This window comes from Mobula birostris, chromosome X (genome assembly GCF_030028105.1).
Source record: "Mobula birostris isolate sMobBir1 chromosome X, sMobBir1.hap1, whole genome shotgun sequence".
Lineage (NCBI taxonomy): Eukaryota > Metazoa > Chordata > Chondrichthyes > Myliobatiformes > Myliobatidae > Mobula > Mobula birostris.
The window spans coordinates 52,649,592-52,661,915 of NC_092402.1; the positions used below are offsets into that span (position 1 = coordinate 52,649,592).

At 43.8% G+C, this 12,324-nt stretch overlaps 1 protein-coding gene across 1 annotated transcript in view; it reads left to right on the forward strand.

Moving 5' to 3' along the window:
• The window catches only part of LOC140191513 (rap guanine nucleotide exchange factor 3-like), a 188,236-nt gene that overhangs the window by 26,125 nt on the left and 149,787 nt on the right, over positions 1–12,324 (forward strand). Inside the window, exons 12-13 of the mRNA XM_072248964.1 lie at positions 361–439; positions 905–1,040. Coding sequence (XP_072105065.1) covers positions 361–439; positions 905–1,040 — 215 coding nt within the window. The remainder of the gene's footprint in view (positions 1–360; positions 440–904; positions 1,041–12,324) is intronic.

A 12,324-nucleotide genomic window follows, 5' to 3' on the forward strand; every position in this document is an offset into this window, starting at 1 on the left:
TATTCTGTCATCCAGATCATCCTTAATGTATAGTAGTTTTTATAAACACGAGATTCTGCAGAAAATGATCATAGCAATGCACACAAAATGCTGGGGAGGAACTCAGCAGGCTAGTCAGCATCTATGGAAAAGAATAAACAGTTGATGTTTCAGGCCAAGCTGTATATCACATCGGCTGCTTACTCCTCTCCATATACACTGCCTGTCTTGCTGAGTTCTGTCAGTGTCTTGTGTGTTGTCCTGGTCGTTTTTTTGTCTTGCAGTGTACTGCTGCCACAAACAACAAATTGCATGACATATGCCAGTGATATTAAACCTGATTCTGAGATCTCTGACCATTTCTCTCGTTGTCTGCCGCAGAGAGTTTAGTCGAAGATTTCCTCCTGTCATACTGCGTGTTCCTGCCAACGCCTGACCTCCAGGACGCACTCCTCAAACAATATCCTTTCACCCTTTGTGTCAGGCAAGTGAGGGCAAGGTTAAGTTGGGAGAGAGGAGCTGTGAAGAGGAAGGGCTGATGAAGAGGGAGTGCCAATCAGAGCGGCGGGGGTGGGGGTTGATGAGGAGGGAGCTGCAGTGAGGAGGGAGGGATGGCAAAGAGATTGGGACGGGGAGGAGAAAGGTGTGATGAGGAGGGAGAGAAAGCAAGGAGGGAGGGTTGGTGATGAATGATGGACGGTGAGAAGGGAGGGGCGTTCAGGATGGAGGACCGCACCTACCCCTCCTCAACTTGAATTTTGAAATGCCGGGGTGGGGGAGGGAAGGACAATTCCAAAAATCTCTGACCCCCACATGGAGGAGAAATTCCTTGTCCTCTGCCCCCCTCACTTCCCCTCTCCTTCCTCACCCCCTTCTCCCTCCTAACCATCAGTTCTCAGTTCCTTGACCAGCACCCTCCTTTCACCTATGGGGCAGAAGAGCCGGAGAGGAAGCCATGTTCCCAGGACCGGAAGCAGAGGGTCTTGCTCCTTGTTGCTCGCTGGCTGGAGATCCTGGGTCACCACTTGAGGGACCATCCCTCCACCCTCCGCTTCCTCCAGGTGAGTCCCCACACTTCCCTGCCCACTGTTTGAGGAGAAAAGACAGTGGGTCCCACAGGTTCTCTGATGAAAAGGCAACACCTCAAAGTTCACGGTGAATTTATTATTGAAATACATACAGTATGTGTTACCAGATACTACCTTGAGTTTTATTTTCTTGCAGGCATTTACAGGAAAAAAGAAATACAGTAGAATTTTATGAAAAATGATACATAAGTGAGTTTTCATAGACCATAGAACAGTACAGCACAGTACAGGCACTTCGGTTTATAATGCTGTGCCGACTCCTTATCCTTCTCAAAGATCAGTCTAACGCTTCCCTCCCACTTAGCCTAACATTTTTCTGTCATCCATGTGCCTGCCTACGAGTCTCTTAAATGTCCCTAAGTGTATCTGCCTCTACCACCACTTCTGGCAGAACGTTCCATGCACCCACCACTCTCTGTGTAAAAAATCTTAACCTCTGATATCCCCCCGCTATACTTTCCTCCAATCACCTTACAATTATGTCCCCTCATATTATCCATTTCCATCCTGAGAAAAAGTCTCTGGCTGGTCACTCGATCTATACCTGTTATCATGTTATACACCTCTGTCAAGTCACTTCTCATCCTCCTCCGCTCCAAAGAGAAAAGCCCGAGCTTGCTCAACCTCTTCTCATAAGTCATGCTCTCTAATCCAGACAGAGTCCTGATAATCTACTCTGCACCCTCTCTAAAGCTTCCACATCCTTCCTACAATGAGCTGACCAGAAAAAAAACACACAAAAAATAAGAAATACTGCAGAATTTTATGAGAAAACAATACATAACAAAGACTGACAAACAACCAACGTGACAAACAACAAACTGTGAAAATAGAAAAGTACTAAGAACATGAGTTGTAGAGTCCTTGAAGGTGAGTCCATAGGTTGTAGAATTAGTTCATTGTTGAGGTGAGTGAAGTTATCCACACTTGTTCAGGAGTCTGATGGTTGTAGGGTCATAACTGTTCCTGAACCTGGTGGGGTGGGACCGAAAGCTCCTGTATCTCCTGCCCCAATGGCAGCAGCGAGAAGAGAGTATGGCCTAGATGGTAGGGGCCCTTGATGCTGCTTTCCTGTGGTTCCTGGGGTTGCCACACCTGGCACTTCCTGTTAACCAGGTTATCACAAAACTGGGGAGAGGGAACAGAAAAGGTTCACCAGGGCATTGCTGGGACTGAAGGGTTTAGATTGTAAGGACAAACTAGACAGGCTGGGGCTGGTTTCTCTGAAGCAAAGGAGACTGAGGATGATCTAACAGAGGTTTATAAAGCCATGGGGAGTATAGATAATGTGGGTGGCATCTGCCCCCACCACCACCCCTAGCTGCACATTACAGGCACCCATTACCCTCTGTGTTTTAAAAAAAACTTGTCCCACACTACTGCTTTGAAATTACACCCCCCCACCTTAAATTTATGCCCACTAGTATTAAACATTTCAGGACACTGAGTACAGGAGTTGGGATGTTATTTTGATGAGGCCGCACTGTTTCATCCTGTTATAGAAAAGATACCGTTAAGCTGGAAAGAGTGCAGAGGAGATTGTGAGAGATGTTACCGGGACTCCGGAGACTGAGTTATGGAGAGAGGCTGGGCAGCTTGGGATTTTATTCATTGAAGCATAGGAAACTGAGGGATGACTGACAGAGGCTTATAAAACCATGAGGATAAGATGGATGGTCACAGTCTTTCTTACTCCAGGGAGATGTGGATTTAAGAACTAGAGGGCACAGGTTTAAGGTGAGGAGGAGAGATTTAATAGGGAACCAAGAGGCAACTTTTTCACCCAGAGGCTGATGGATATATGGAACGAGCTGGCAGAGGAAATGGTTGAGGCAGGTACGTTAATGACATTTAAATGATACCTGGACAGGTACATGGATAGGAAAGGTTCAGAGGGATAAGGGGCAAACATGGGCAGTTGGGAATCTTAGTCGACATGGACCAGTTGGACCAAAGGGCCTGTTTCCATGCTGTATGACTCTATATAATCAAGAAGGTCAATGAGGGCAGGGTGGTAGACATGGTCTACATGGACTTTATTCAGGTCCTTGGATAAGGTTCCACATAGTAGGCTGCTTCTGAAGGTTAGATGGCATAGGATCTGGGGAGAGCTGATTAATTGGACAAGACATTGGTGAGGCCTCACCCGGGGAGTACTGTGTTCAGTTTTGGTCACCATGCTGAAGGAAAGATAGCACTAAGCTGCAAAGAGTGCAGAGGAAATTTACAAGATGTTGCTGGGATTTGAGAGACTGAGTTACAGAGAGAGGTTGAACAGGTTGGGACTTTATTCCTTGGAACATAAGATATTTATAAGACCTTATAAATGTATAGATCATGAGGTTGAATGTACAGTCTTCTTCCCAGGGTTGGTGAATCAAGATCCAGAGGGCACAGGTTTAAAGGTGAAAGGGGAAAGATTTAGAGCATAGAATATGTGTTGGGAAGTTATATTGGAGCAGGTATTGGAATTGGTTTATTATTGTCACATGTACTGAGATATAGTTAAACGCTTTTCAAAGTTCAAAGTAAATTTGTTATCAAAGTACATAGGTGTCACCATATACAACCCTGAGATTCATTTTCTTGCAGGCATTCACAGTAAATACAAGAAACACATTAGAATCAATGAAAAACCACATCCAACAGGACAGACACACAACCAATGTGCAAAAGACAACAAACTGTGCAAATACGAACAGAAAAATATAGAAATAATAATAATAAATAAACACTAAATATTGAAAATATTGAGATGAAGAATCCTTGAAAGTGAGTCCATAAGTTGTGGGAACAGTTCAGTGATAGGGCAAGTGAAGTTATCCCCTCTGGTTCAAGAGCCTGATAGTTGAGGGATAATAACTGTTCCTGAACCTGGTGGTGTGGGTCCTGAGGCTCCTGTACCTTCTTGCTGATGGCAGCAGTGAGAAGAGAGCATGGTCTGGGTGGAGTGGGTCGTTGATGATGGATGTTGCTTTCCTGCAACAATTCTCCATGTAGATGACCCTGGTCAGACCCCACTTGGAGTACTATGCTCAGTTCTGGTCGCCTCACTACAGGAAGGAAAACATAGAAAGGGTGTAGAGGAGATTTACAAGGATGTTGTCTGGATTGGGGGGCATGCCTTATGAGAATAGGTTGAGTGAACTTGGCCTTTTAACCTTGGAGTGATGGAGGATGAGAGGTGACCTGATAGAGGTGTATAAGATGATGAGAGGCATTGATCGTGTGGATAGTCAGAGGCTTTTTCCCAGGGCTGAAATGGCTAACACAAGAGGGCATAGGTTTAAGGTGCTAGGGAGTAGCTACAGAGGAGATGGCAGGGGTAAGTTTTTTTACACAGAGAGTGGTGAGTGCATGGAATGGGCTGTCAGCGATGGTGGTGGGGGCAAATACAATAGGGTCTTTTAAGAGACTCCTGGATGCATACATGGAGTTTAGAAAAGTAGAGGGATATGGGTAATCCTAGGTCATTTCTAAGGTAAGGACATGTTCGGCACAGCTTTGTGGGCTGAAGGGCCTGTGTTGTGCTGTAGGTTTTCTATGTTTCTATGTGCTCAATGGTGGGGAGGGCTTTACCCGTGATGGACTGGGCTGTATCCACTACTTTTTGTAGGATTTTCAATTCAAGGGTATTGGTGTTTCCATACCAGGCTGTGATGCAACCAGTCAATATACTCTCCACCACACATCTATAGAAGATTTTTTTTGTAATTTATTTTTTATTGAATTTCATCATCAAACAAGCATTTCCATAAGATGTATTTCAGATACTGTACATATATATCATATAATCATATTTGTCACAAATCTCCACATAATATTTATCTGAAGTATACTCTTATAGAAAGAAGAGGAAAGAAAGAACAATCGAAAGAAGAAAACTATGTACAGAGTAGGGAGTGATTTTTTTTAAGCAACATATTCATTGATTGTGAGAATAAAATCAGGCCTATAAGATGTTATGTAGTTAAACCATTTTTTTCCATTATGAATAAAATTGTTCCAACTTATGGAACAGATGTTGTTCATTTGTTCCAACAGATGTTGTTATCTTCTCCATTTTGTAAATGTCCATTGCAATTTCCATCCATACATTTAAAGTTGGGCTCTCCTGAGATAACCATTTCCTGGTAAGGGTCTTTTTACCTGTCATCAGCAGTACATTCATTAAATATTTATATTTATCTCTTTTCAACCATTCTTGAGGTATATACCCAAAATATATGGTCTTACTGTCTATAAGTGTATTTAACTGTTAGTATATCATTGAAATTTGCAGAATATAACTTAATCGATCTACTCCCTAAACAAATAAGAACCAAGAAAAGTGAAAAGGAAAGGTAATGAAGGTGTGGTTCCAAGGCTGGGGTCTCTAGATGACCCTGAGTTGGGCAAGAAGAAAAGTCTAGCCGTGAGGGATAGCCCCTCCTACCTGTGAGTTGAGGGTCCCTGCTGTAGTACCTATAAAAGTAAGTTAAAAAAAACTATGTCCATTACACAGAAATGGTTTCCCTGTGTATTCCTCCCATGGATATATTCTCATTTAGGTGGGGAAAAAGGAATGAATAAATATATTTTTTAAAAATTGAGTAATATAAAAACCACATTATAACAAGTATTTCTCGAGATAGGTATATCACCGTCTTTTTTTGCTTCCGTTTAGTTTATCAGCACTTTTAAAGTTAGCCAAACCTTATGGCTCTTCTGGAGGAGGTGAGGGTTGTCTTTGGAGAACTCACAGTCTCTTCCTAATATCTTTTTCTCATCCTGTTCCCGTCCCCTGCTTTCTAGGTTCTCTTACTATTTCCCAAGCAGATCGGGATAACCGCTCAGCCAGACTTTCCCTTGTTTTGACCACACTAATGGACAGTCCTCTGTTGTTCATGTCTGTAGACGCCTCTTCCACCATCTGGTACAGTCGTATCCCTTCTTGGTAAAATACCCTCTGTTTAGCAGGGTACGGGCTTTGAAATTTAATCTTTTCTTCCTTTAATATTCGTTTCGCTTCGGAATGCTCCTTCCGTTTCTGTAGGACCGCCAGGGGTGGGGGGGGGCAGGTAATCATGATTGAAGTATATTAACTTCCTGTTCAAAAAAACCCTTTTCTTACCCCAGGCCCTTCGTAGAATCTCTGCCTTGCTCTTGAATCGGAGAAATTTAAGTACAATGGATCGCGGTTTACTTTGTCTGTCTCCAGCAGGCTGCTGGGTGAGAGAACGGTGTGCCCTTTCTATTTCCATCTCCATAGTCTGAGGAATCTCCAGTCCTTCCGGCAGCAGCTTGCCTACAAAGTCTATCATCGACAATCCCTCCGCTCCTTCAGGAACATTATAAATCCTGATATTTTTCCGTCGTGATCTTCCCTCCTGGTCAAGCAATTTACTTTCCTGTTGATTTAATATTTTTATCGTCTTACTTAGTATCTGTTCCACGTTTTGCACGCGGTCTTCCACCTTCTCAATTCGAGTCTCTGCCATCGCTATTTCCTGATTGACATTGGCGAGCTCTGACTTTATATCATTGAGTTGTTGTTTTATATCTTTTTGGACTTCCCTTATCTCTTCCAGAATCTTCATCATATTTGCCACTTCACCTGAACGAGGCCCATTGTCAGCCTTGCTAGCATGCATTTGGGTAGGAGAGCCACGCGTTGCACCTCTCTCATCCACAGGCTCTGCAGTGGTGCTTTTTTTAAATCTCCATTCTTCTTCCCCATTCTTGGCCCCCCTTATCAATTCAGGTATGTTCGAAAGATCTTAGATTTGATGGATTAAACGGGGCAAAATATGCGTTTTTCCGGAGGAGCTGTTGATTTAAGCGGCCATTCTGAACGATGACGTCACCGGAACCCCCTCTATAGAAGATTTTTAAAGTTTTAGATGACATGTTGAATCTTTGCAAACTTCTCAGAAAGTAGAGGTGCTGCCGTGCTTTCTTTGTAATTGCACTTAAGTGCTGGGCCCAGGACAGGTCTTCTGAAATGATAACACTGAGAAATTTGAAGTTGCTGACCCTCTCCACCTCTGATCCCCCAGTGAGGACTGGTTCATGGACCTCTCGTTTCCTCCTCCTGAAGTCAATAATCAGCTCCATGGTCTTGCTGACATTGAGTGAGAGATTGTTGTTGTGGCACCACTCAGCCAGAGTTTCAATCTTCCTCCTGTGTGCTGATTCATCACCACCTTTGATTCGACTAATGAGAATGATGTCATCGGCAAACATGAATATATTGTGCTTAGCCACACAGTCATAAGTGTAAAGCAGGAGGCTAAGCACACAACATCTCTTTCACTTCAGACGGTTGAGGAAGTTTGGTATGGTCTCCCAAATCCTAAGAACTTTCTACAGGGGCACAATTGAGAGCATCCTGACTGGCTGCATCACTGCCTGGTATGGGAACTGTACTTCCCTTAATCACAGGACTCTGCAGAGAGTGGTGCGGGCAGCCCAGCACATCTGTAAATGTGAACTTCCCATGATTCAGGACATTTACAAGGACAGGTGTGTGAAAAGGGCCCGTAGGATCATTAGGGACCTGAGTCACCCCAAACACAACCTGTTTCAGCTGCTACCATCCAGGAAACGGTACCGCAGCATAAAAGCCAGGACTAACAGGCTCCAGGACAACTTCTTCCACCAGGCCATCAGACTGATTAACTCACACTGATTTGAGTGTACTGTATATTACATTGACGGTTCTATTTATTATAAATTATTATAAATTACTATGATTGCACATTGCACAGTTAGACAGAGACACAGCGTAAAGACTTTTACTCATGTATGTGAAGGATGTAAGAAATAAAGTCAATTCAAATTCAGGTGGGAAATTGAGGATCCAATTGCACAAGTAGGTATTGAGGCCCAGGTCCTGAAGCTTATTGATTAGTTTTGAAGGGATGATGGTATTGAATGCCGAGCTGTAGTCGATAAAGAGCATCTTTGGTGCCCAGATGTTCCAGGGTTGAGCGAGGAGCCAATGAGATGGTATCTGCTGTGGACCTGTTGCTCCAGTAGGCAAATTGGAGTGGATCCAAGTTGCTTCTCAGGCAGGAATTGACATGTTTCATCACCAGTCTCTCAAAACAATTCATCACTGTGGATGTAAGTGCTACTGGGCAATAATCATTGAGGTAGGTCACCGCAGTCGTCTTTGGCACTGGTATAATTGAAGCCTGCTTGAAGCAGGTGGGTACTTCAGACTGCCAACGTGAGATATTAAAGATCTCAGTGAAGACTCCAGCCAGTTGATCAGCGTAGGTCTTTAGTACCTGGCCAGGTACCCCATCTGTGCTAGAGGTTCATCACCCTGAAGGTTGCTCACATGTTGGCCTCAGAGACAAGAGACCCTTCTTAGGGGCTGTGGCAGTTCGTGATGGTTCCTCCATGTTTTGATGGTCAATGCAAGGATAAAAGGCATTGAGCTCATCTGGAAGTGAAACTTCGTTGTCACCTATGTCACCTTGTAGGATGGTGAGGCATTCAGTCCCTGCCACATCCTTCAGTGATTCAAGTTTGGTCTGGAATTGCTACTTCACACATGAGTTGGCTTTCTGGAGATCATACCTGGACCTTGTTTTTAACTTGATCCCCAGACCTGAACACCACTGATTGGCCCTCAGCAGATTACAGATCTCATGGTTCATCCAGGGCTTTTGGTTAGGGAACACTCTGAATGATTTTGTTCAGATCCTCTGATGAGTCTTTGAACACAGGCCAGTCCACCAACTTGAAGCAATCCTGTAGCCTCCTGTGACCACCTCTTTGTTGTCATTATCTCTGAACACTTGCTCTTTAGCTTCTGCCTGTATGCAGGTAGGAGGAGGAGGAGGATCAGATTTCCCCAGATGTGGTCTGAGCATGGAACAGTCGGCACTCCTTCTCGTAGTGTAGCAGTGGTCAAGTGCGTTAGGACCACTGATGCTGCTGATATTGATGATTTCTTCAAACAAGCCTGATTGAAGTTCCCGACAATGATTTGAAAGCCGTTGGGGTAGGCTGCTTCTTGTCTGCTGATGGGGGCACACAGTACCTCAAGTGCCTGCTTAACGTCGGCCTTTGGCAGTGTGCAAACTGCAGTCAGGATCATAAAGACCTCTCTTGGTTCTCATGCCATCCACACAGATCATTTCACCATATCAGTATATTGAGGTAGAACAACGGGAAAGCAATAACATAATGCAGAATAAAGTGTTTCAATGAAAGTGCTGTGCAGGCAGACAAGTTTTTCAAGTGTTTATTGTCATTCTCTGTACACCAGTTAAAAGGAAATGAAATATTGTTACTCCAGATCCGATACAGCATAAAAAATACAACAAGCAGCGAAAACAATGAAAAACAAAAAACACAATAATATAAATATACATAAAAGTAATCCTATAAAAGTTAATGTACAAGTAACTGTTATATACATAACCTGATTGTACATGCATAAAGTAATGCTAGCTGATGTGTATGTAGTGGTGGTGTGGGTTGGTGGCGGGGTGAGTTAATGGCTGGAGGTATTGGCCAGCCTGACAGCTTGGGGGAAGTAACTGATCTTGAATCTAGTGGTCCAAGCCTCCTTCCTGATGAGAGTGGGACAAGCAGTCCATGAGCAGAGTGGGTGGATCCTTCGTGATATTGCTGACCCTTTAAGATTAGATTAGATTAGATTTTCCGGCACCTTTCTGTATATACGTCCTTGATGGTGGGTAGGCTGGTGCCCGTGACACTTGGGCAGTTTTGACTACCCATTGTAGAGTCTTCCCAGTTTCTGTACCAAGCAATGATGCAGCATGTTAGGATGCTCTCTACTGTGCATCTGGAGAAGGCCGTAAACATTGGTGTGCATAGACCAGCTCTTCCGCCTTCTCAGAAAGTAGAGGCATTGGTGAACTTTCTTGACTGTGGAGTATGTATTCTGGGATCTTAAGAGCTGATGTGAGATGTGCTCTCCTGGGAGTTTGAAACTGCTTGAAAAAATATCTCCTCCATAGTCTCCATCAGCACAGGAGCACCACAAGGATATGTGCTTAGCTCCCTGCTCTACTCGCTTTACACCTATGACTGTGTGGCTAAATACAGCTCCAACACCATATACAAGTTTGTTGACAACGTCACTGTTGTGGGCTGTATCAAAGGATGAATCAGCATACAGAGGGAGACTGAAAACTTGGCTGAGTGGTGTAATAACAACAACCTTTCACTCAATGTCAATAAGACTAAGGAAGACTTTAGGAGAGGGAAACCAGAGGTCTATGAGTCAGTATTCATCGGTAGATCAGAGGTGGAGAGGGTCAGTAACTTTAAATTCCTGGGTGTCACTATCTCAGAAGGCCTGTCCTGGACACGTCATATAAATATAATTGCAAAGAAAGCACAACAGCCTCTACTTCCTGATGAGTCTGCATGTCATCGAAAACCTTGGCAAACTTCGATAAATGTGTGGTGGAAAGTATGCTGACTGGCTGCATTACGGCCTAGTATGGGAACACCAATGTCTTTGAGCAGAAAATCTGACAAAAGGTAGTGGATTCGGCCCAGTATGTCGTGGGTAAAACCCTCTCAACCATTGAGCACATCTACATGAAACGTTGCCATAGAAAGGCAGCATCCATCATCGAAGATCCTCACCACCCAGGCCATGCTCTTTTCTCACTGCTGCATCAGGTAGAAGGTACGGGAGCTTCAGGTTCAAGAACAGTTACTACCCTTCAACCATCAGGCTCTTAAACAAAAGGGGACAGCTACACTCATTTAAGGACTCTGTTATCTTGTTATTTCATCCTCGTTATTTATTGCTATTTATTTATATCTGCATTTGCACAGTTTGTTTACAGTTATCAGTTCCTGATGTTTACAGTTTACAGTCACTGTTCTATAGATTTGCTAAGTATGCCCACAGAAAAAGAATCTCAGAGTTATATGTGGTGACGTGTATGTACTCTGATGATAAATTTTACTTTGAACTTTGCTTGCTGCCAACTGTCACAGCTCAGGCACTGGGAGTTTGTGCTGGGGTACCCACTAAAGCTTGGAGCAGCCAATACGAAAGGCCTGTGGGGAAGGACTACATTCTGGGCTTCTTCCTCTACCACAAGCCAGGACACGAGAAAGCTCCTGCAATGACCGACTTGGGAGTCCTTGTGCAAGATACCCTAAAGGTTAACTCCAGGTTTAGTTAGTAGTGAAGAAGGCAAATGCAATGTTGACCTTCATTTCTAGAGGTATAGAATACAAGTGCAGGGATGTGATGTTGAGGCTCTATAAGACACTCGTGAGACCACACTTGGAGTATTGTGTGCAATTTTGGGCTCCTTATTTTAGAAAGGACATACTGACATTGGAGAGGGTTCAGAGAAGATTCACGAGAATGATTCCAGGAATGAAAGGGTTACTGTATGAGGAACGTCTGGCAGCTCTTGGGCTGTATTCCCTGGAGTTCAGGAGAATGAGGGGGGGATCTCATAGAAACATTCCAAATGTTAAGAGGCCTGAACAGATTAGATATGACAAAGTTATATCCCGTGGTAGGGGAGTCTAGGACAAGAGGACACAACTTCAGGATTGAAGGATGTCCATTTAGAACAGAGATGTGGAGAAATTACTTTAGTCAGAGGGTGGTAAATCTGTGGAATTTGTTGCTACGAGCGGCTGTGGAGGCCAAGTCATTGGGTGTATTTAAGGCAGAGATAGATAGGTTCTTGATTAGCCAGGGCTTCAAAGGGTATGGGGAGAAGGCAGGGGAGTGGGAATGACTGGAAGAATTGGATCAGCCCATGATTGAATGGCGGAACGGACTCAATGGGTCAAATGGCCTACTTCTGCCCCTATATCTTATGGTCTCTCAACCAATGAGCATAGCTACATGAAACATTGCCATAGAAAGGCAGCATCCATCATCGAAGATCCTCACCACCCAGTCCATGCTCTTTTCTCACTGCTGCATCAGGTAGAAGGTACAGGAGCTTCAGGTTCAAGAACAGTTACTACCCCTCAACCATCAGGCTCTTAAACAAAAGGGGACAGCTACACTCATTTAAGGACTCTGTTATCTTGTTATTTCATGCTCGTTATTTATTGCTATTTATTTATATCTGCATTTGCACATTGTTTACAGTTATCAGTTCCTGATGTTTACAGTTTACAGTCACTGTTCTATAGATTTGCTAAGTATGCCTGCAGGAAAAAGAACCTCAGGGTTATATGTGGTGATGTGTATGTACTCTGATGATAAATTTTACTTCGAACTTTCTTGAACTTTGATAAGGTG